Genomic DNA, 24993 nt, shown 5'->3' on the forward strand with positions numbered 1-24993 from the left:
CGTACATAACGAAGGGGGAGTTAGTTCAGACCGGCTCTCCCCTGAGTGTGTTCAGCTCCTCCGGCTCTCAGCGAGTGATAATTAATTTGACAAGGTCTCGACCATTCGAGCGTTTCCATTTCCCACCGCACCTGGTTGCTTACGCCAAAGGCCCTTGAGAAGATATCAGAGAAAAAAAAAAGAAAAGTAAAGCCCTGTGTTGTGTACGGGACGAACCTCGTACACATTTGGTGTTTTAATTAAACAGAGGTCGAAGAATCAAACAGGTGATAATAAGTTGTCACGGTCCTCTTATCAAAGCCGTGTCACATCTAATAGCCAGATTTATCAAAGTCTGGAGAGTTCATGTTGCTCCTTGATTGTCCAATTATTCCTGTGTTGTGGCCGGGAAGCTCTGTGGTGGTGGAGGTGTCACTGGGTCTCCACAGCAATCTCAGCACCGAGATAACGACTGGGCGCCGAACACAGCATTAGTAACGACCCACAATGCACCTCTGACTCGTCTGTGTTATTCTACAAGCCGTGTCAGCTCCATCAACCGATGCTTTGAGCTGCAAGCATCTGAAAATTCATTTTTCTATCATGTTTTGATTCATTTCTTATTGCTAATCGCCCTCATTCCACTCAGGAGCAAACAGCCGAATGACAGAACTACTTAAGTATCAATTCCGTCTCTTACAAGGCGCGACAGAACTTTCCCACACAGCCGTTCTGTTGGATCTAATCCGCTACATTATTCCTCTCCATCTAATAAATTGGATTTTCACTCAGAGGGCAGTTACAGGCCGCTGAATTCAGAGATAACATATTGACCTTCAATCTCCACTGAAATAACTTTCATTAATCTGAAGGTGTGTCGTGCTGGCAGTCACTCACTTTGGGGTCCTCGGGGAAGATGTTGTCCACCAGGCGTTTGTACCTCGGCCTCAGCGGCCCGCAGCAGCCACAGACTCCTGGAGCAAAACACAAAAACAGGATTATTAGCAAAGGTTACCTCGAGACGGTCCATCACAACCTGCTGCCATCGTCTCTGACAGTCCTGAAGAAAATGTGCATCAGATATGATTTCCAAGAAGTTCTCGACTCCTGAAGTTTAGATTTTTGTTCACAGATCGCTTGAGAAACTTGTATTGGGACGTTCAACTTGACTCCATATGTCTCTCTAACTCCTACAGAGCAGCTCAATGTCACAACTCCTCTCTGGTGAAGGAATGCAGACGACGTGATGCCACAATTGGCTGCAAAACAATGTTTTTTTCATTCTGCTCCTCTGACTCACATGGAGCTCTGTGAGAGGCTGAAGCAAACCGAGTTCACTCTTGATTCAGGAGGCGAATGTGATAGGTCATCTCCTATTGACTAACTTGAATTAGTATGACCAGCAGCCGCCTTCTGAGTCAGTGAGAGGTGATGAGTCATCAGAGTCCTGGCTCAGCGGTCTGAGGTGGAAAAGTTAAAGTCACAGCGGAGACGATTACAGAGCAGCTGACCGCTGAACCGACAGGAAGCTGCTGGTTTCGACTGTGGTGCGTTCACTGACATTTGAAATGGTTTAAGTTGGTTTAATCCTGCAAGGTCGGTGCAATCAATTAATTCTGGTCCCTGCTGAAAAAGGGTCCAATCCATCAGTAGTTCTTCGTCTTTTCCCTGATGAATTGATTTCCTGTTTGAGAACACAAAGTCTTTTTTGACATCGTCCTGTCGTCAAGTAACTTGGACCACGCGCCTCTTAACGATTTAAATCATCCGTCACCAGTGTGCAGATCTGTATTTCTGCCTGACCACCAGAGAAAAGTGGAAGTGCTCGGGTCGCAGTGAACTGTTACCTGCCTGACTGACAACCTCAATTCAAGGTCATCTAAGACCTTATATATCATCACCATAATCTAAATCCACAATTCAATTTGACTTAAATTCTTACGGTCATAATTTATCCTTTTAAATCGTTCGTTCATTTTTGGTTTTAACTAAAGTTTCATTCATTATTTTCAGTAAATATCATCATCTAGCTGTGATGACAGGAGCACACCGTCCATTCACAGCCTGTCACAAATCCTCAGACTTTCTCGTGTGCGTCGAGACTTTTGTGATGTTCTTTCCTGATCAATGAGCGTGACGATCAGAACAGAGTGTCTTTAACGAAATGTCAGTGCTTTGTGTCTGAAGGAGCAGCAGACCACAACCGCAAAGGTCACAGCAGCATTCAGCTCGTCTGACAGACGATCAATGAGGGAAGCCTTTTAGCATCAGAGACCAAACGCCAGACAAGCATGTCAGATGAAACATACTCGCCCGACGGAAGGCAAAGACAGAAATAGAACTTGTGGTATGATAAAGGAAGCTCTTAATGCGGCAACTCCCAGCGGGTTACAACACCAGCCAATGGTGGACTGTTGGCCAGGAGAGTCGGAGCCATCAGCAAACACTGCAAAGGTCTTGCAAAGCTGACAGTATTATGTACAGGCGATCATAAACCGTCTGTAGCCCTTTTTAGATAGAAAAGGCGGCACATTTGCTCCAAGGTAACTGCGGCAATGTGTCGGCCTGTCTTTCTAAAACCGAGACATAATATTCCTCCTTTTCAAAAAGCCGCCTCTGAGGTAGGCGTAAGCATGTGACGTGACGTGAAGCTCGAAGTTGGGCTGTGAACAGTGACAACGAATTTGTCTTCAAAATAAGAGCTTTACATTGCACCCCATTGGAGTTTAGAACTGGGTTCTTAGCGGGGGGCTTTTAATTTGAAAGTAGCAACCGTCCTTAGCTTGCTGCTACAACAACAAGCTAACACAACCAAACAGCTACAGAGACCGAGGAGACGCTGCATCTCCTGGATCTCAGCGGCTGTCCAGTTATTCATCTTAATGTCCGCAGATGAAATGATGGACTGACTGCTGTGATCAGCTGTTTCCTGGTTTTAAAACTCCCCGGCTGTGGGTCGCACAAACAGTGCAGGTCATCCACACCTCCGCCCACCTCACACAGAGGCCGGCACATTGACGCCACGTTTTTAGATAGCAGGGGAGGTGGAAATAAGTGTACCCTCCGAGGTGGAAAATCGGCGGACCAGAGCAGACCCCCAATTTGCCGCCCTCTGTCTAAAACAGCCGCCAAAAAGGACGGGCAGATTGGCGGCTTGGTGCTCCGTCTAAAAACGGCTTGTGAAAGAACCCAAAACTCCTGCACAGCTGAACATCACCAATCATCAAACTTCTTTTATGGATACAATTAAAAAATACATCCAGCCATCCATCCAGAAATTACAAATCCTTGACATAGCAGAGGACCTGAAAGTCGACGTCAACCTGCGTAAAATATCCTCCAATCAAAGCGCCACATGTCAGAGCAACACAACGAACAGTCGTAACCTCTTTATCTGACGACACTGAAGCTCCACCCGGCTCTCTCATGGCTGCACACAGATTCAACCATTCCACCATCGTTACCTGGAAGAGGCACCTTTTCCACCGCAGACTCAGGAAATTAACTTCTGGGAGGTGGGGCACTTCATTTCCCAGGAGTCCCTGCTCAGACAGTTCACAGAGCTCCCAGGGTACCTTTCACCTTACGTAGAGACTTCTCAGGCGACGTTGGGTCACCTTAACACCTCCAGAGTTTATTTCTCGGCTGAGGTGCAGCAGAGTTTGATGGCGGCCCCCCGGGAGTCTGGATATTAATCAACTTCATTAACGCCATCAAAGGCCTGTCACCGAGGCAACCTTTGCAGCGCCGCGGCTCCAAAGCGTTCATTATAGATCCTGCAATTACCTGCCACATTAGGGCACGGAGCGGCGAGGGAGCTGCTGTGTTAGTGTAGTGTGACCGGCCAGGTTTAATGGAATTCAGCCGAGAATGTGAAGATGTGAGGGGAAAAGTCTACTGACCCTCTGTGAGCCTCCAGCGCCACATAAAGTCACCCAGACCAGAACATTGAGAATACTTAACTTTAACAGCACCTTTCAAAGACTTTACTGAACGCAGCCACGGATCAGTCTGTACCACTGGTCTTCAAAGTTACTTTATATGGTTAGAAAATACTTTTGAATCACTGCTCAGTCCCTCCAGAAAAACGCAATTATGTGATCACATAATTCAATGCATAATCAGCCAAAGTACGCATATTCATGCGGGGGCTGCATTTTTTCAAATACGCCGCACTTTCGCCGCATAAATTGCAGATTTCCACACAAAATATTCGGGGCTTGCATGTTTTAATAATCCTGCATTTTCATTGCAAAAAAGTCACATATATCTCAGCAGAAAGTTGAAAAATGTTGCGTTTGCTTCACACAAGAGCAGCCATTTTCCCCTGTTGCCATGGGAACGTTATGAAGTGACGCAATTACGCGACGTGAACGTCATCAAAAAGCTGCAAACCCCGCGATGAAGCCATGATGAAGCCTGCAAATCAGTCTCATCTGCCAACAAAAATCATACTAGTTTCAAAAACCTCACAGTTGTAAGTATATTAGTAGTGTGTAAATGTACGGTACAGTAAGAGATGCACTTTGTACATTGGAAGCACTTATTTTAACAGAAGATGTCTGTTTTGTGCAGCTACCTCTGTAAAACAGGAAACACATTTTATTATTTTCTTTACTCATATTTACAGAAGTTGTAGCATATTCCTTTTGTAAAGCTACAGAACTTGTTTGACTCATCAATGTTGTGTAAGTTTGAGCCATGTGTTTATTAAGGTCTGAAATAAAATAATAACTTAAATATTCGCAGCACTTTCTGTGATGTAGTGTGCTGCTTATCATAGGAAGTAATAAGAAATGACTCTTTACATTAAGGTAGCAGCCTGGTGAGAACAGAGTGTTGGAGGAATCACTTTTTTTTCTCTTTTGCATCAAACTGCAGTTTTTGCAAGTTCCCGCAATTTCATCGCATAAAATTGCATAAATATCCTGCATATTCCATCACATTTTTTAAGAAAACGTGCCGCATAATCAAGGATTTTTGCCCGCAACAATCACAAAAAAACTCTGCTTTTCTGGAAGGACTGATTGCTAGCAGCTGTTATTAGCTGAAGTCAGGTATGGTTGGTTTTAAACTAAATACCTTGAATCAGTAAACAGGCCTCAGTCCTCTGTTGGATTATTAAAACATTTACAGTAACGCTGTCGCTTCAACTCAACTGAGAAGCTGAGCTGACTAACGTACTTCCTGTTTTCCTGCAATAAAAACAGATTTCCACAACAATCTGCTTTCTGTCCCTGTAGCGGATGAATTCTCTGTGGACAATTAATTAAAAATCACAAGATATTTTTCAAACAATCTGATCAGGAGATGATGTCACGCTCCCAACATCCTTCACTAACCGATCTTATCGTGCTGTCCTCGGCTCAGGAGTCACACTGTACAAAAGTTAAAAATCTTCGAGGCTATAAAGTTCATTCTCAGATATAACGAGTAAATCTGTTGTTCTTGCAGGAACACAGTTTGCAGCTTCTTTACTTGCCTTCAGTCAACGTTTCACTGATGATAATTAAAGTGGAAAATCACAACTATGACCTCGAGCGTTAACACATTTTAGCTGGAAGACTTTGTGCCCGGTGGGCCCGGTTTGTCAGCAGGATTACATGAAAAATATTTTTGGTTTTCAGAAAGGAGGATGGATCCAAAAACATTTTCTCACTTTCTTTTAAAAATAGAGATTTGGATGCTAACATAGTATTTGCCCATAGCACTCCCATTGTCAATGATTTTGACCCAAAAAACAAAAACACAGTAAATCATAAAAGTGCCTCTTTCGTTGTAATTTTGCTTTTACACGAAGGTTTGACTCGTATACATTCACAAAAAGACCCTGGGTTAAGTTTTGGTGAGAGTTTCACTTTAAGTAGTGAGTTTTTCAACATTTTTTACATGGATCTTGATGAAAAATAAAAAATCAGGCGTGTTTAGTTGGCTGGTATCTATGAGTGAGTACAATTTGAGCTCTTTTATCTTAAATTATGGTTAATCAGTTAAAATCTACAGGTGATACAGGACTATTAGAGAATACGCTCTGATTTGGAGACAATAAGATGAGTGAATACAGTGCACCGTAAAATAAACACCAGGTTTAGGTTGAAAATACATTATTTAAAGCCTTCAACAGTGACATTAAGGAGGCCTGACTTGGTTATCTACCACTGAACCTTCACACCTGAAAAAAGGTGAAGATGTATATATACACACACACACACACACACAGAGACACACAGAGTGTATGTGGACGTTGAAGATGAAATGAAGCACCTGGGAGGCCGCGGCTCCTCCTGCGCTCAGAGCCGGTGGACGACCGGCCCTGAGCTGCAGAGATGGAGGCGATACGACAGCTTTCTATTTCCATCCTCATTACTCTGCCTGTGATTCGCTCCTCCGCAGCCACTCAGGGGGAAAACGAATCGGCCTAAATGGGAGTTTGGTTTCAAGTGTCTGACTGAGAGAATACGAGCGCAATTATGATCTAATACCGCCGGCTGCCTGGAGGTGATTTCTGCCTCTGCCGAGGAAAACGTTCTGGTGTCTGAAGCTTCACCGCTTCGTTCCGTGTGTCTGAAACAATTATGTAAGAAAAAACGCACGAGGGTTGGAATCATTGAACATAAACGTTTCATTGAACACATTGATATTAATGACCCTGAAGATGTGACCGTTTAAGAATTGAGGTTTCATTCATCAAGAGGGAAGGTCATTAAAACTAGGAACTGCAGACAATTAATCAATCGAGATGATTGATGAAATGTTTAAATCTTTTATGATGCCAGCTGTTTAAACACGAGCTGCTGCTGCCTTTCTGTTCTTACACATTGTCAGTTTGATATCTGAATTTTAGACAGTCGGTTGGAGGAAATAAGATCATTTAGAAATATTAAACCAGCTCGTGAGAACTTCTGAAAGGAACCTGATGCAGAGATATAAATCACTGAGCGTCTATGACGCTTTGGCATTAAAACTAATATATTTCCTGCACTCAGGCCCGGACGACTTGTTTGTTTGTGTGTGTGTAGAGTCACCAGTGGAAGAAAATGAATGACAGCAGCTCCAAATTATATTAAAACCCATTCCGGCTAAGAGCATCATGGCTTCAGTACTGTAATGGAGGCGATGCATCAGTTTGAGTGTCCGGCTATAGATCTGCAGAGAGGGCTGCGTAATCACAGCGGCGAGCGGCCCAGAGATCCAGAGATTTTGGTGGTCACACGGTCTGATGAATTACACCCCAACACAACTAACTCAGCGGGCTGAGAAGAGGCTATTACAGAGGAACACATCCATCATCCTGCTGCCACGGAACACAACGGGAAGAGGAGAAATTAATAACATGTAAATGCTTAAACACCCGCCCACCGTCACGTCAACTGAGATATCTTTAGAAACACGCAGCGCAGCAGGAGACTCACACATGTGTTTTATTTCAGGCAACACGTTTGACCGAATGTTTAAATCTATGTACATCTACAGTATTTCTATCGTCAGTGGATCTAAGTGCGGCTTTTTCATCAGAGTTGCATGTTGGGTAAAGATTTTTCATCATGGAGCTGACTGCTGCTCGGTGCCGACCAGCACCTGAGCAGAGTACCAACCAAATCTTTATGTTTTATTGATTCATGGGAGACCTGGATGTCCAGCATACATACCAAACACTGAATAAACAGACAGAGAGCCACACACACACACACACACACACACACACACACACACACTGAAGTCAGGAGCAGGGGGTGTAGTATGTGGATGTGTTCGTCTTCGAGGTATTAATATGATAAAATAAATAATCTCTGGAGAGGAAACTTCACGAGTAATTTACAGACGGCCAGGTTGCCGAGCTCAACAACGATCAAATGTTCTGTATGACAACTTGTCTTACAATCTGCATGAATACAGAATCAATATTAAAAACAGACGTCCAGCTGCTAAACGTTTGAACGGGAATACATTCATTTCAGTTAAGAACCAGAATTACCACATCGGGTTGATTGTCACTCTGAGTCGCTGTTCCTGAGCTGTGGAGCAGCATAAAGGCCAGAACATGAGAGTGTTATAATATTATAACGCCACAGAGTATTTAACCTCTCAAATTATCCTGTGAACTCTTGAGTTACGTCCAAACATGTGCTATGTGAGATCGCAGTGACCTTGACCTCCGGCGAACATTTGGACCAAATCTGAAGAAACAGGCTGGAGGCGTTCTGAGACAGGACAGACGGATGATCGGCAGACGGCCTGAAAACAGAAAGCCTCCAGCTGTCGGCTGCGCAGACGCATGAAAAGATTTCTGATATGAATTTTGCATTTCACGACTGCCACAGCATCATGATTCGACTCACCGGTGAAATCTTTTGACCGTGCTGCTGCGACAGTGCGAGTAACACCGACACTAAACTGTATTTTCTTCTTAATATCTCACTTTCAACTTATTGTTAAACCATAAGATTATAAATGTGAGTGGACAATCAATGACAACTTTTGGTAATCAACAGTGTTGGAAATCAACACCTGAGATTACAGACAAATATCAGAGCAATACTTTGATGTTTGTTATTGTTCTTTTAATTCAACATGGACGCCTGAAGTCTTGGATGTGTACATGTGTATACTCTGAAAACAAAATACTCACAGTGGGCTGGATGTGGTGAGTCATGTTGTGTGTCTGGGACAAAATAAACCTACATGATGACTCAACAACTATATTTAACATGTTAAGAAAAAGCCCTACAGAATCTTTTCTGTCAGAAGTGGAAACAGTAAATTAGACGTTTCATAATTAATGGGACAAAGCAGCTAACCAGATTCATAGTTATATTTCAAAATGAGTTGTAACGTCCCTGACACTGTTCAGGAAGTGCAACAGCTCATTTATTTTGTCTTTTCTCTCTGCTTGAAAGGTGAAGCACAAAATAAACCGCACACTCATTTAAAAATGGAGCTGAAATAACGAGGGTTTGGTGTGGAGCCTACCAGACTTCAGCAGGCCGGGTCTGTTTGAGGCCCGGCTGTAGTTGAAGGCTCCATCAGCCTCGGTCCGAGGCACCTGCCGGTACCTCCTCAGCATGCCTCGTCTCAGGTTGACACAGAAAGACGGCATGACTGGAGTGACTTCCTGTTCCTTTCAAACTGAGGTTTTCACAGGTCGCACGGCTTCAGTGGTCAGACATGAAGTCTTCCAGTTAAAAAAATGGACAACTGTTTCAAAGTAAATCCAGCACCAGAGCGTCGGGCCGATGTTTCACTCAGAGAGTTCAAGAATTCTTGTTTCCACTGCACCTGACCAGGTAAGACCGACCACAACAACATCCCAGCTTCACCTCTCTCAGGACTCTTCCTGCCACAGGTTCTTTAGAGGCATCATCACTCTGACCGACAACGACACCAGCCAATGGGACGTCAAGTAGGAGCTGCATGTCTATCAGCGCCTGGGATTACCCCTCATCCTGACAGAGAAGACGAGACGCCGCTGGGGCTAATGCGGGCCTTTCAGCGGCGGCTCGGGTTACCGGCCTCTGTGTTCAGAGGAAAACGTGATCCAACAGACTGATGAAGACAAAACCTGGAACCAGAACAGCCTCGCAAAGTTTTATTCAATCGATAATAATCCCCGACAACAAACTCAGAGAAACACTTGTTTAACCATCAGGTCATCTCGACATGCTGTGTGTTCATGTGTGCTTACAGTCCATGACCCGTCAGCACAACTGTAACTGGATCTCTGTTCACATCATGTAAGAAAGCTGGTTTCCTTTATCACCTGAGCAGACAAAGGTACACCTGGTTAACACAGCTGGATTCTGCTGAAGGCCTCGTATATATTCTATTCTTATATTCTATATGTGTCTAATGTTGAACAGGATCATAATGAAGATCTTCTTGGCAGCATAACCAGTAACTGCTGCTCATTATATTCCACTATTCTCTAAAGTAGTCGGCTTCAGAGATCTCTAGCTAGCTGCCGTTGGCTAATTAACTCAGTTAGCGGTGGAGCTAACGGGCCCTTATAGCCGACTAGACTCCAGATGACCGTAAATTATGAGGGGAGGCAACACAACTGGTCACCAGACTGGTGCTGAACGCCTCTGAGAGCGACGGAGGTCAGTCTGAAGACGGGAAAAGTACAGAGGTGATTTACAGCGGCTCTGACCAGGACTATGACTCCGGGAAGACGCGGCAGGCGGAGACAGGAGAGGACAGAGAGTCGGACATCATCAACCTGAAGAGCCGGAATATTTTCACCTGTTACTGTGAACTGAGGGTTTATTTGGACCGAACCAGAAGTGACTGTGGAGACAAACCAACACTGTTCTGGTGACTCTGGTTCAGTTCATGTCCAGTTTAAATAAAGTGAGTTTTACAATGAGTTAACAAGGAGATAAAGCTCATCATAGTTCAGTTAAAGAGGGAAACCTGGATTCAGACTGTGTACGTTTGTATTTTTCTGTTTAGTAAAGAGAACCGGTGTGAAAATATTTCCTTTATTGACTTATTACACTAGCGGAGACTCAAACGTTCAGTTATGCATTAAGAGTCAGAGGAGACGAGTCACTTCTAAGACTCCTGCTGACAGGAAACATCAGACAGGTTGACTTTAATGAAAACATCAATAACTGTATTTCTTCCTCAACTTCATACGGGGAGTTGACTTTGAGTCAGTCCAGAGGCTGATAACCGACATATTTTCTGTCATTTTCTTCCAGCCTTGAGTATCCACACAAAGACAAACAGCCCGACGCAGTAAATCTCACCTCCAGCAGCTCGGTCTGCTTTAATCTACACCTCAACCGTCTGTGAGGTGGTAATCTACAAGATTAAAGACTGCCCTCAGCCTTCCTGATTAATTCTCGGGCCTTTGACGAGCAGATGAAAGCCGTGACAGCGTTCTCACTCCACACTGTCAGTCTGACGGCTGACAACATCTCTCTCACAGCGCCCTTGTTCTGCTCAAGTTTTCGGGGTTGGAGACGAGCGAGCAGATTGCTAACACGCCCCTGTGGGGTGACACTGCGCGCTGATGCGATGCCGTCCTTGGAGACGAGAAACATTAATAAAGAAAGTCTGTGAAGTCGCGAGACAGAAGTTTGATTTAAATGAGCCAGTGGTGTCTGAAGGACAGCGACGGGCAGCGCAGTGTCGGAGAAAATCATCCTGGTTCAGATTTGTGAAGGCAAAGCTGGAACAACCTGGACAGTCGGGCACTGAGGGCCATTTCAAAGATTAAGATCCACTGAAAAGATGCCTCATTCAGCCCTGATGCTGATCTGCGGACACAGCTAAAGACATATCTATTAAATGGTAACCATTAGGGGTGGGTAAAAATATCGATACGGCAATATATCGCGATACTTTGCCGGCCAATACAATATCGATTTTTCAACTCCAAAGATCTTTTTTTTTTTTTTTTTTATAAAAGATTCATGTTTAGACGCGTTGTGAATGCAGTACGACTTCTGTACCTCCACTCCAGTAGGTGGCGCTGAAGAGCGACTCTGCTGTGCGGCGGGTGTATTTCTGTAGTAGAGAGAGTGGCTGAGGTCTTTGCAAAATGGATGGCAAGTTAACAACGCCTCCGCAATTTAATGTTGACGTTTGGAAGCACTTTGACTTCAAAGTTAAGAGAGATATCAAGAACAACGAGCTGGACAAAGAGAATATTACTGCCCGGAAATTTCATGGGAATTAACTACATGGCGAGGCTGTTTTGAATGAAATAGTTTTGACTCAATTTGTCCTCTGATCAATATCATCTGATGTACATATACAGGTACTTGTGTTTTCATCTTTATTTATATCGCAATATCGTGATATTGTGAAACGTATCGTATCGTGACCAAAGTATCGTGATACGTATCGTATCGTGACCAAAGTATCGTGATATGTATCGTATCGTGACCAAAGTATCGTGATACGTATCGTATCGTGACCAAAGTATCATCATACGTATCGTATCGTGAGGTTCTTGCCAGTACCCACCCCTAGTAACCATTATGCTGAAGCAAAAACATGTTAATCCACTTCATTCTCTTCATTGTGACCCTGAACGCAGCATTAAAAACTAAAGCTAGCTAATAAAGCTAAGCCTGTGAATCCAGCTGCCTCAGACGGTTTGGTGTATAAAATATCGGACATCAGTCAAAAGTGTACATCACAGTTTATCAATCCAATGCAATCATACATCAATACAATGACGTCAAAACCGAGAATGGTGACGATTTCAAGATTTGATCCGTGAGAAAAAAAAAAGACTACATAAAGCCCACGGAGACGCTGTAAATGACATTCAGTCCAAAGAAATAAATCTGTCTGAAGTTCCCGAACTCAACCCGCACAGGACTCGGGCTACAAAGAAACTTCAGATTAAAAGATGATCCCACTTTTCACATCTGTCTCAGAAACGGCTGCTGAAACTGTCAGAGACACAGAGGAGCAGTAAATATGAAGAGTCACGACTGTAGAGTTAGAGAAGAAAGTTTAACTTCAACACATAAAACTATCAAAGTGATGGCTGACGGACGTGAGAGTCCTGTCTGCTACATCTACTCATTCAAACATGCAGATCTTTAGACTGTACGACTGTTATTTATGCGTCGTGCGGACAGTGTTTGCTTTCTCTGCCTCTGAATAGCTGGTGGGTTCATTGACTTGCATTACCACGTCCTGCTTTTGAACCTTGAAGGGCGCATGCACAAAAACAGATGATGACCCATAAATTTACAGCCTCCCCGTCGCTCTGCTTCGGTCCCGGCCAGACGGATATCTAAATTTATACTGCTTAAAAATCAGTTTTTGTTTTCTCTCTGTGGCCCGCAGTTCTGGCCGGGTTCAGCAGCAGTCAGCAGTCAGCAAGATTATCTGACTGCACGCAAGATTTCTCAGCGACGACACAAAAAAAACAGAGGTCTCTTTTGCTTCTTGTCACCAGAAGGTTGGATGACCGTGCATGCTCCTTCACATTAACACCGCGTTCACACCTTTTTAAACACCGCCAGCTCCAGAGGGACAAAACACAGATGTCACAAACGTTACAAACATAATTATGGTCTTTATCAACCTCGACAAGTCTCTACGACTGGCCGATAGTTTGTTAAATGAGAATACACATCACTGGATTTTGGATATCGTATTGTGATATTAGACTTGTAGTCAAGACCGCCTAAACCGAGACCAAGACACTACCAAGTCCAGAGAGTATCAAGAACAAGACAAGACCAAGTCCAGAGAGTATCAAGAACAAGACAAGACCAAGACCAAGTCAAGACCAAGACTAGTTCAGCTCAAGACCGAGACCGAGACCAAAGACTGTCGCGGCCGTGACAAGACCAAGACCACAAAAAAGTGAGAACTACAAGTCTGCGTGATATAGAAGTGTTGTCTCTTCCTGGTTTTAAAGGCTCAAGTGACGTCATTAGTAAATGAGCGTTGCAGAGAGGAGAGTGTCGAGTTCAGAGGTGACCTGAACTCCAAACATCCTACTCAGTGTTGTTAATGGTTCATACAAAGCACATTAAACTCTCTTCTACGTGCTCTACAAGCATTTGTCTCGCTGATGTTCCAAAGATTGAGATCTCTCTCTATTATTTACCTTTTACTTTTCGGAAGGGTTTTTTCTTTTGGCCATATTTCAGAATACACAAAATAACTTTGATCTGATGATATAAATTTGACCTGACATGGATACTTAACCAGGAGGAACATCAACAACATCTTAATTTGATTCTTCCCTCACACACAGAAATGTTTTCTGAAGTTAAGTGCTGTAGATCTTGTTCTTATTTCAGGAAAAATATATATATGTTTCACTTTTTGTCCTCACAGAGGTTATTCATCGACATCCCCCATTATTCAAACAATAACGCGATTTCAGCTGGATTAGAAGACATCAGACGGTATCGTCTTGAGCACGCTCACCTTCCCTGTGGCTCTGCCTTATAAACATTTAACCACCACCAGGAAACACTCTGCACTTTGTGATAAATGTGGTGTGTTCAAATTGAATTATGATCCAACTGTAGATAGTGGATTTATTGCAGGGGGGGGGGGGGGTGATGGAAGCTCGGTATTTCTCATTTAAATATTCATGTAGGGTAGACAAAGGCAGGAAATGGAAACCGAGCCAGATGAAATCCCAGGGTTCAGTTTCCGAGACGGAGGAGGAAGAGGCGGTGGAGGACGGTGTCACGAGAAACCCGATCTCCCTGGAAATGCTCAGGTGGGAAGGCAGGAGGTGGTGACGCACATCCGAAATCTCACAACAAAAACAATAAAAGGATTCTCTTTTAACCCAAGACCACCATCAAGGACACAATTCGTTAAAAAAATAACTGCACAGAAGAATAATTAGTAACAAAACAGCCTGTTCCTATACAGATTATGTGGAATCCTGATTGTAAAAAAAGAAGGATGGAAATAAAGTGTTAGTTGAGGATTTCAAGGTTGGGCTGAAGGTTGGCCGTCTTTTCGACCTTCAAATCACCAACCAGGTCTCGACAGGTTCTCCATTTTTGAAAAGGAGGCAACAGCAGGATTTCAAATCCATCATCTCAACATGAAGCCTAGAACATCACAGCTTGCTTGAATGACCACAAAAAGACCCTCAGGTCTGTGTCCAACAGAGGACAACCTCATCACGGTCAAAAACCACGCAGGGCATTTCTGAAAAATCTTCAGGAGCCGCAAGATGACGACCAGTTATCCACGTCCACGTCTCTCAGTATTCAGGCGGCAGTGCAGACGGCCAGGGGTCCTACTCAATACCAGGGAGGTCTAGTTAATAATGTGAACCCTGAGAGTACATCCAGTGACATTTGGGCCTTTAGAAACACATTAAAAACAGAAGCTACCGTCCCTCCAGCCGGCTGTTTCATCAGTCTGCCAGCGAGGGGGTAGCTAACACCCAGAGGCTCGAAGAATGACTCCAACGGCCGAGCTGGGAGATCCATCAAAAGCAGCAGGGGAGGGGATGATTGCAGCACCGGCCCATCTATCTCTGAGCAAATTACAGCCACCGCAAGGGAGAAATCAACCACAGAAGGGAGAAGGAGGTGGATGGAGAGAGAGCGAGGAGGAAGTAGAAAAGGAAGAGGAAAGAAGGAAAAGGGACGTGGGCAGATAACGTGTAGGAGGAAAGGCAAAAGTAAGAAGAAAGAAAGAGGGGAAAGAAATAAGATGATGCATGAAAGGAAGAGATTAATGAGAAGGAAGAGACAAACAGAGGTAGGAAAGATCCAGAAGAGGGAGGCCATAGGGAAGCAGGAAAGGATGGATCGATGCAGAGGAGGAAGCAGACGCTGACAAAACAGGCTGGTTAGGCTACAAGGTGACAAATGAGCCCAATATTCAGCGTGTTCCTCCTCCTCTGCTCCCCTTCACCTCCACACGATGAATCTCTGAAGAGACCGAAGACGAGGACATCCATCATCCATCTGATGTCCTCAACAAACCCCGACCCCACAGACAACACATCACCCCGGTACCATAAAAACAACACTTTCCTTTTTATTGACCCTCAAGTATTTTCTAAAATGAGACTCCCACACTTGCAACAAGGAGTATCGCTCCTCGCCATCCCTGAACCAGCGTCTCAGGGGCGGACTGATATAAGTGAAGCTGGTGGGCGTCCAGCGGGAGGGAGGCGGTGCGATGCAGAGGCGAGACACAATTACCTGTCTAAGCCTTTTATCGATGGAGGGAGATGGAAGTGGAGGATTTAGCTCCAGATTCCCCTTCATAAATCCTCAGAGAGCTCAGGAACCTCCAGCAGGTCAAGGTTTGTAATGCTTTCTCAACGGATCTCTGGTCATTCTTTCACCGTGATGACAAAGGACAAAGCACACGGACTCATACTGGTGACTTTAATCAAGTTGTGCTGGTTACTAAACTCACCTTAATCACAGGTGACAAATCAGAGCGAACAAAACCACAATCAAGTCCGGTACAACCGCACTGATTAGTCAACTGGAAGAAAATTAATCGCCATCAGTTTTGTCAAACATTGGCAGGTTCGAGCTTCTTACATCTGAGGATTGGAAGGTTTCTCTGTTATTGATGACTGTTTAGAACCCAAAGAAACTTAATGTACCGCTGGCTGGACAAAGGAAGCAATTTTGAAGAAGATATTCGCTTTGGTTCTTGGAAATTGTGATGAATAGTTTCCAAAATGTTGTGACATCTTACAGCAAATCCTACAATGACTGAACGACCGTCTTCATGTCCTTTTCAAAGTCAAGGAGGATGTTAGTGGAGAATTGATCCGAACTTCAGCTTTACTATGATTTAATTGAAGAAAATTGTGAGACATCCAGATACTAATCTTGGGCCGGGTGAAAGTGCAGAGTGAATCAGAGTATCGATTATCGAGTATCGACAGCGTAGAGCTGATAAAATGATGGATCGTGACTGAGAAGGAGCTCGTTGTCAGAAGATACAAATAACATCCAGTTAGAAAAATTAGGAAAACCAGTTTAGAGCTTCACGAGATATCCAAACCCATCATCATTCCCAATTAATTAAAACAGTGTTTTCAATCAATCGTGTCAAAAAGCTGCAAGAGGAAAATCTTTAATCTGGTTGAGGAAACATTAAAAAATGTCTCAATGTTCAATTAAAAAGAAGAACTGCATTAAAGAACACACAGTTCTGGCAGTAAAACGTTAAAAGGCTGCTACTAACACTATCTCCATTATTGTCATGATCAATCAGTTAATAGTTTAGTTTGTTAAGTTTCAGAAAATGTTGAAAGGAAATCCAAAAGATTCATTTACTGTCATGAATGACAAAGAAAAGCAGCAAATCTGCCCAGTAAAGATGCAGAAACGAGCAAATGTTTGACACGTAATATTAACAATGTGAATGTGACTCATTTTAATTGATTAACGTATCAGTTCATTGATTAATCAAACACACACAGGCCCAAAAAAGACGGCGTGTAGGAGTTCAGTTTTGATGTTTTAGTCCAGTTCATGGATCTCCAGTTTTAATAACCTTCAAATCAGCTCTTAACTCCAGACTCTCCTGTTTCCCACTGGAGTGATTATACTTGTTAACGCCACACTGATGGCAGCTGCTGGTGGAGTAAATGTTCTCCAACAGGGGGCGCCACACCGCCGTGACGGCCCGATTCTTAGATTCTGTTCAGAGTCCTGAGTGCAGCGTAATCCAGCCTGGTTCTGGAGTTACCACAGAGGGTCGGAGTGTCGCGGAGACCCGGTGACACCGACGTGATGAGAAAAGTTCCTCGGCTCTGAAGGAAAGATAATTGGAGCGCCGCAGCAGAACATGAAGAGCAGCGGAGCTTCACAGATCCAGTTATTAAATCTGCCACCGCTCCGATAACCCAGACAAAATAACTGATTACCAGACGTTTGATTTTCCACCTCTGCTAATTACAATCGCTGTCGTACAAAAGTCGACGTCACCGTGAGATTCACCAGGAGGCGTCAGAGGGCGGAGGAGGGTGCAGGAAGGTGGAGGAGGGCGGAGGAAGGTGGAGGAGGGTGGAGGAGGGTGGAGGAGGATGGAGGAAGGTGGAGGAGGATGGAGGAGGGTGGAGGAGGGTGGAGGAGGATGGAGGAGGATGGAGGAGGATGGAGGAGGGCGGAGGAGGATGGAGGAGGAGGATGGAGGAGGGCGGAGGAGGGTGGAGGAGGGCGGAGGAGGATGGAGGATGGTGGAGGAGGGTGGAGGAGGACGGGAGGAGGGTGGAGGAGGGTGGAGGAGGGTGGAGGAGGGCGGAGGAGGATGGAGGAGGATGGAGGAGGATGGAGGAGGGCGGAGGAGGATGGAGGAGGATGGAGGAGGGCGGAGGAGGATGGAGGAGGGCGGAGGAGGGTGGAGGAAGGTGGAGGAGGGCGGAGGAAGGTGGAGGAAGGTGGAGGAGGATGGAGCTGTTCACTGTGTCAACTCAATCAACATGTTTCGATGTGTTTTTAAAGTTCATTTTTACTATATTGCGATATGGATCTTTATCTCACTCGGACTTCTGCTTAAAAAGAATACATGACATCATCGGGATGAAAGTGGACTGGAGCACAAATAAAATACACACACATATATGTTCACTCCTACACACACACACACACACACACACACACACACACACACACTTCTTTGATGCATGACATACACAGAGGTGATACATGTGTGACACACAGTAATGACTTTTCTGTGACATTTCCTCAGTGTGGACGACTCAATATCCATCCAGAAGGTCCCAGTTGGCCGCGGTGTCAGATACTCAAATACTCACAAGGAGAGCTTTCAGTGTGTGTGTGTGTGTGTGTGTGTGTGTGTGTGTGTATAACTGCTGAGGTAAAACAATGTGTTATCAGGTGCATGTGTGTGTAAATGTTAGATTGTGTCGGGTGTGAATAATGTTGTCTGAGGCCAATCCACGGCTCGCAGCCTTCAGAGGGCGGACAACCCACAGCTCTGATAACTGTGACCACAAGACTTTTTATTTAAGGTGATTAAACTCAGTGCTACTACGCACTGGTAGTTGTACCTGGTCGGGGAACATCTGAGGTCCACATAATACTCGACCTGCGATGCACAAGATGGAAGGTATCCAGTGATCGGCAGCGCCTGTGGCAGTCAGGAGGGGTGAAACAGGACTGAACTGATACACTCTGGTTCTGGACACAGACGGCCACGGGGCAGAACTAAATGTCATCCACGGACACTGAACTGTGCGAGGCCTCGGCTGCTCCCTGGAAATGACGACATGCTTCGAGTCTGAAAAAATCATCCTCTTCTGAAACCAGCTTCTGTAAAACAGCCTGCAACTTACCATTATTCTGATTGTCGACTGAACTTGATCTTGTTTGGTCTCCAGTGTTTTCCAGAGCTAAAGATGACGTCCTCATACGTCCACAACTCAAAGAGCCTTTCATTTTCTTAACATAAACTAACTGATTAATCACGGTCGCTCTATGAGGATGCTTTAGAGGCCGTCCACAAGGAAACGCTTTTCTGTGTAGACGCACATGTTCTGCATCGTTTGGCCTCCGACCTCTGAACTCCGCGACGTCTCATAACAACAACAACAATGGCGGACTGCATGTTTGTGTTCGTGCAGCAGAAGATATTGAGCCTCTCCTGCAACTTACTCTCCTTGTAGTTGAGTGTGAGTCGCAGCAGCAGTTCGACCTCATTATCGGTCCACATGAACGATTCTGGTTTCCTTGCAGTAGCCATTGTCATCTTCTTCTTGTTGCGTTCGGTTTCTCCGTCTACTGTCTGTTTGTTTACAGCGCGCAAGCTTTATGTGCATGCTCCGCCTCTTCTTCTCCGTTACTCCTATAGACCTGGAATATGAACTACAGCGTTTTCAGTCGTTTTCAGTGGATCCGTGTGGACGCAAATATTCTTAAAACAATGCCGAGGAAGACAGAGGAAAACAGATTGTTTTGGTCCGTGTGGATAATATAAGGACTTAATTGTGGACTAAAATACACAAACAGAGTTCACACACTCACTGTGAAGCAGCTCAGTGTGTGTGTGTGTGTGTGTGTGTGTGTGTGTGTGTGTGTGTGTGTGGGTGTGTGTGTGTGTGTGTGTGTGTGTGTCACTTCACAGGCTGACAGAGTGTGATGAGAGGTGTCAGTCTCGTAATGAAGCCGCTCTCAAGTGTTAGCCTTGGAAGCTGAAGGGGGGATTCTCAGGGAGATCTCTGTTACTCAAACGCAGCAGACACGAGTGACCGTGATACAGACTGCAGCCATGACAAATTTCACTGTGACGTATCTGTGCGCGCTCAGACAAGAGCATCTACAGCCACACAGCAGCCATTTTCCTCTGACTTCACACTCAGAGCAGGAAGCTCAGATAATAACGCTGTGATAATGACACAGATCTGTTCCAGGTTGCGAGTTCCCCTGCTTCCTGATTCATCAACTGAAAAGAACGTGTATAGAGAATATTTAGGGACAAAAGGACAAACAACAGGCTTGATAACACATTATTTGCAGCTAGACAAGAGCTAACGTTAGCATTCAACCACGTCCGTGCTAACCCGTGCTAACTCAATCTCACGTCTTCTTTATTCCCGATCAAATACTGAGACGAGCAGTGTGACAGTCTGAGAGCTAAAAGGACGTTTAACCTTCAAACTGGAGCTACGTATGAATGAGAACTGCATGTGTGCTGATACCTGCTCACCTGTGATACAGCCGGACCAGAGCTGCTCTCTCTGCAGCATTTCAGTACATTTTTATGTGACGGTGAGCTTAATCTGAGCAGTTCAGAACCATCCAAGTCAACAGTGACGGACCTGCTGCTTCACTGATGACAGTCACAAGACATCAAGAGGTGACTTCCATCTTCTATCTGCCATCAGTTTCATGTTTCATGGCTGAGCGATGGAGGGATCAAACCCCTGCTTTCCTTTTTCCCCCCACAGCGCTGAGAAACGTATCCGTCAGAGAAAAAGACGAATCACCGTCACACAGGTTCCTCTGACTCCTCCGTCTGTTCAGATCTACTCGATTACGCTTGAATCCTGAACCTGAGAGTGAAATATGACCAATAAAATAATGTTTCCTACAAGCAGCGGATCTGATGAACAAACTTTTTACTGTAACAGCAGGAAAGCTGAGACGCTGCCCGGTCCGGGAAGCACAGCGGGAATTCAATCCTAATCGCTTCAGCAGCTGATTCCTCGCTCAGGTCAGGCTGATAAATTACTAAATAGGGCCATTTTTAAAGAAAAATGCTGTGAATGTCAGAAATATCTCCAAGTGTTAGACTCTGATATGTTGGGATGGATTTATTTTAAAACCACCATCACAGTCAGAACAGTGCTCAGACCTGACATGGCTTTTAAACCATTATTCTAAAGTGAAACCACACATAACTAACATGACTTTCATTTCAAACTACTCTAAAAAAAGCACAAATGGACTCTTCTACATTGTAAGTTTGTTGCTGAAAGGCCAACAGAAGTTAAAGAACCCTCTGGTCTGCCAGGAAACTGAGGATCCTCAACACTCAGATCTGTGAGTGGAGAGATTTTCTGCCGCTTCCTCTTTTGACAGACAGTCTCAAAGTCTCAACGAGGCAGCGAGCAGGCTGCCAAACGCCACCGCGGGAAAGGGATCTACAGCATTCACGGGCATATGGTGCTGTTGACGCAACACCACTTGAGTTTACTTGTGCTGAAAAAACACATCTGCTGAGCGCAGCGACTGAGAGGGAAGTTAAACAAGAAGAAAAATGGTTCAAAATACAGTTCAGATCGTTTCCTGTGACACTGCTTCACTCCACAAAACAGAGTTTTAAAAACACAGCAGAGATCTGAAATCTCTGCAACGACCAGCTCAGATCTGGATCTAATGCTGCTGTGTTCTGTTTCCTCGCCGCTGTTCTGGAGACAGTTGTGTGTTTTACTTTATGTTTCAAACTATTCAACTTCTTCCACAATTTCAGGACTGATCTGAGCTGAATCCTCAGCGTCTGAATGGATCAGGATTTGGGCTGAATCCAATTTTGATTCTGAGGTTTCCAATTTTTACCCTGATGGAGACAGAAAAGCGGCATCAGCAAGTCCTCGCAAGCTCCACACATTCGTCTTAAGACTTAACTGAGCTCTGACACGGCTGTAAGAATGATCTTTGAACAGGGAAGTTGATATCAATGATAATTGGTGAATTTCTTGTGCATTTTCAGGTAAATTTGAAGCTCCACTGCGTCAGTGTGAATAACAGCTTCTCAGATCAGTTTGTGATCTCGGGGCTTGTGCAGACTTGGATTACATCTGATGAGCTGTATTTATGTTTTTGTTTTTTAGTTATTAATTACATCTTCTCCAGGAGAATGCTGCATCGCGCTACCAAACATGTTTTATGGACCGACGTGCACGTGGCTGAGAAGAAAACGACAGAACTTTCATTTTTGTGTGAACTGTTCCTTTAAGAAACCTGCTTGCTGTGTTTTTTAGTTTTTTTGTTTCCAGGTCCCCATGAATCTAATTTGGATTGGCTGCGTGCAGACAGCAGCTTCATAATGTTACTGATAATATTATCACTGGATTGGAGCTGTGCATCAATATTAAACACCTCAGATCAGAATCAGAAACAAACTCTGGTGTTCTGGTGGAGACGCATCAGCAGCTGATGTAAGGAGACGCGAGTGAGGACAGACGGACCGGCAGACGACGGACATCACGTGACTGCAGCTGCAGAGGAGTGATGGCCGGCGTCCAGCAGCAGACTGAGGCAGTGGACCGTGTAATTACCATACTATACAATTTATGGAGGTTCTGTCACTGCGCTGAGCGGTGAGACGCCTTCAGGTCCGAGCGTGATGGAGCAGAGAGCCGGTCAGAGCCCTGAAGCTCTGCAGTCAGTCATGTGACTTTAATCTGCCGTAATCTGGCCGTTGTTTACTTCCTTACAGCTGTTTGTTACATTTACACCAGGTTGTTTGACTTTGACCACAGCAGGGACATTAATCATTCATCGTTAATGATTCATCGTTATTCGAGTCATCGTTGATACGAATGTAACAGTTTCAAAATGTCTTAACTGACAATCAGAGACACATTAAGAGTATTTTACAGTAACAGATTACAGATACTTGCTTTTCAAAACTGTAATGAGAAAATGTATTGAATTAAAATACATTTAAAAAGTCATTTGTCATTTTACACAAACTGGTATCCTCCCATCTGAGCCGTTCAGTCGCCTCAGTGTGGGTCAGATTTTGTTAGCAGTTGTTGAAAACCACCGGCGGACTGAAGTCGTGATTTTGTGTTATTTATTGTTTTAGTTAAGTAACTTTATGTTTATTATATCTGTTCTTTTAACCCTGAACATGATCTGTGTTTGAGGTCAAATCAGAGTCGGCTACATAAAGAGTTAAAACAGTTTGTCAAAGGAAAAAGTTTATTCATGATTCATCGACGATCGATTGTTGAGGCGGCCGAATTCTTTAGTCTTTTGACAATTATTGATACGAATAACGAAACTAAACCAAAGGAGGAAATAAAAGAGAAGAAATGCAGGAGAATCTGATATTAGAGCTCGTTGGGGTCATTTTGATTTCCAGGATTGTTTAACTTCACAGAATTCATATCTTTCAGACCTTTAATCAATGATTTGTTTTGTCTTAAAGCCTTTTAGGCCTTTTTTTGTACCTGCTGTTAACATCTGTTACGAGTGATCCAATCACAAGTTGACTAGCTTTCAGTCCATGAGTGACCTCTTCGGATCAGCTCTCACTTTCCCGCTATATATGCAAATAAAAGGACAAACAGATATATTTTTACACAAAGAAAGAATGCCGAATTTCCAAGAAAGCCCAAATAGTTAAGAATTTGAAATAGACAACGTTAAATTATATTTGTAAAGTTTCTCTAAACTTAACAACTCACAAAATTGAGTGATTTTTTAAGGGAGTCTGGTGAAGTTCTAGAGCTAGTCTACATTTACTACTGTTGAGTGTATTTGTAGAATCTGACATTTTAGCATCACGTTCGCTCAGTTGAAACTGTGTTCTCAGACATCAGCAGGTTAAAACACATTTTAGTCAATTCAAAAAGTGCACAAACATCCGACAGCTGGTCAGAAACACACTCTCATTAAACACTGCAGACTAAACATCATAAATCATAAAAATCGGCGATCAATATTCAGCAGAATGAGCACGATTGTTTATCATGGCTTTGCTGGATCTTGCCACGCTCGATCAATTGCTGATCAATATCTTATTAAGTTTGATAAGGTGCGTTTGTGCTGGAATTGTACAAATATATGAGGCAGCTGTGAGATATTGAAGAAGTCTCACTGCATCTTGTTTGTTTGATTTTGTTTTATCTTCAGCACAAACCGCTTTAATAAGTTATTTTTCTATAAAACAAATTGAACAGCAGCACGGTGTCGACGACACATTCCCCGACTTAACATCCACCAGCTTCACTTACAAACCCTTTCAGCGTGGGTGAGGTTTATGAGAGGTGAAGTCAAAAATATCCTTTTAAAACAAGTTGTGTGTCTTTTAAACCCAGAGAGCAAATCCAGTTAACTGGGACTGCCTCTGAATGAATCTCTATCAGCAATCAAATCTCCTCGATCTGCCAGAGACTGAATTAAACTGATCACATTAGGACTTCAGCCACCGGTGTATCAATTAGTCCTGCAGCGGAGAAAGAGACTCCAGGAACTCGGTATTCTTGGAAGAACAGCCGTCTCAAGTTACCCCCCGTTTCATTTTGGAAAGTGAGAACGTCGGAGCTCTTTACAAACCTCGCTGTGAGGCTGCAGCGACACCAAGCAGGTAACACGAGCTCAGAGGAGATAATAAGAAGCCCTGACCTCAAAGTCATCGCTGTTTTGTTTTGGTCTTAAACCTCTAAAAAAAATATGTGCTTTAATTTGTGGATTCATCTGAAATCCATCCATGTTCCACTTTTATTCATTCCTCTTTAAGCACAGATGAGTTTCTGCTGCGACTGCAGGAGAAACACAAATTCACATAAAGAAACAGCCATAAAATAATGTGCTTTTATTTTGAAAAGTTGAATTGATTAATATGAATGTATGTGATTCACTTGTGTTCAGATCACACGTGATGGTTTATTTTCAATCAACATATTAAGAAATGTACATTTTCACATGCGAATGAAACATATGAGGAAATGTTAATTAAAATTAATTTAGTCTTAACTTTCATATTTTTTAAGATACACCAACATTGATGAGACCAAACTGATCACTCAATAATAATCAATAAATAAAAATCATAAAATGTGAATGTTTAAATCATTTTGTCCGACCAATCAGGAAGCACTTCTTGTTGTACACTTCCACCAATCAGATCAAGGACGCCTAGTGAGGTCTGAAGTGGGGGGCGGAGCCAAACAGCAGACCTGATCACTCACAATCTATCAACATCATCAGCTTTAATCAAAGCAAAGCCACACACACACACACACACACACACACACACACACACACACACACACACACTTATACAAACCAATCAATTCATCCGCGGCCTGTTATAACTCTGTGATATTGTCTG

General features: G+C 43.8%; 1 protein-coding gene across 3 annotated transcripts in view; it reads right to left on the reverse strand.

Annotated features, from left to right (window-relative positions):
* efr3a (EFR3 homolog A (S. cerevisiae)) overlaps nt 1-24993 on the reverse strand; it is a 56376-nt gene that overhangs the window by 15831 nt on the left and 15552 nt on the right. For all 3 annotated transcript variants that reach the window (XM_030401946.1, XM_030401947.1, XM_030401945.1), the window contains one exon: nt 877-953. In XM_030401946.1, coding sequence (XP_030257806.1) covers nt 877-953 — 77 coding nt within the window. The remainder of the gene's footprint in view (nt 1-876; nt 954-24993) is intronic.

Source organism: Sparus aurata, chromosome 21, assembly GCF_900880675.1.
Source record: "Sparus aurata chromosome 21, fSpaAur1.1, whole genome shotgun sequence".
Taxonomy (NCBI): Eukaryota; Metazoa; Chordata; class Actinopteri; order Spariformes; family Sparidae; genus Sparus; species Sparus aurata.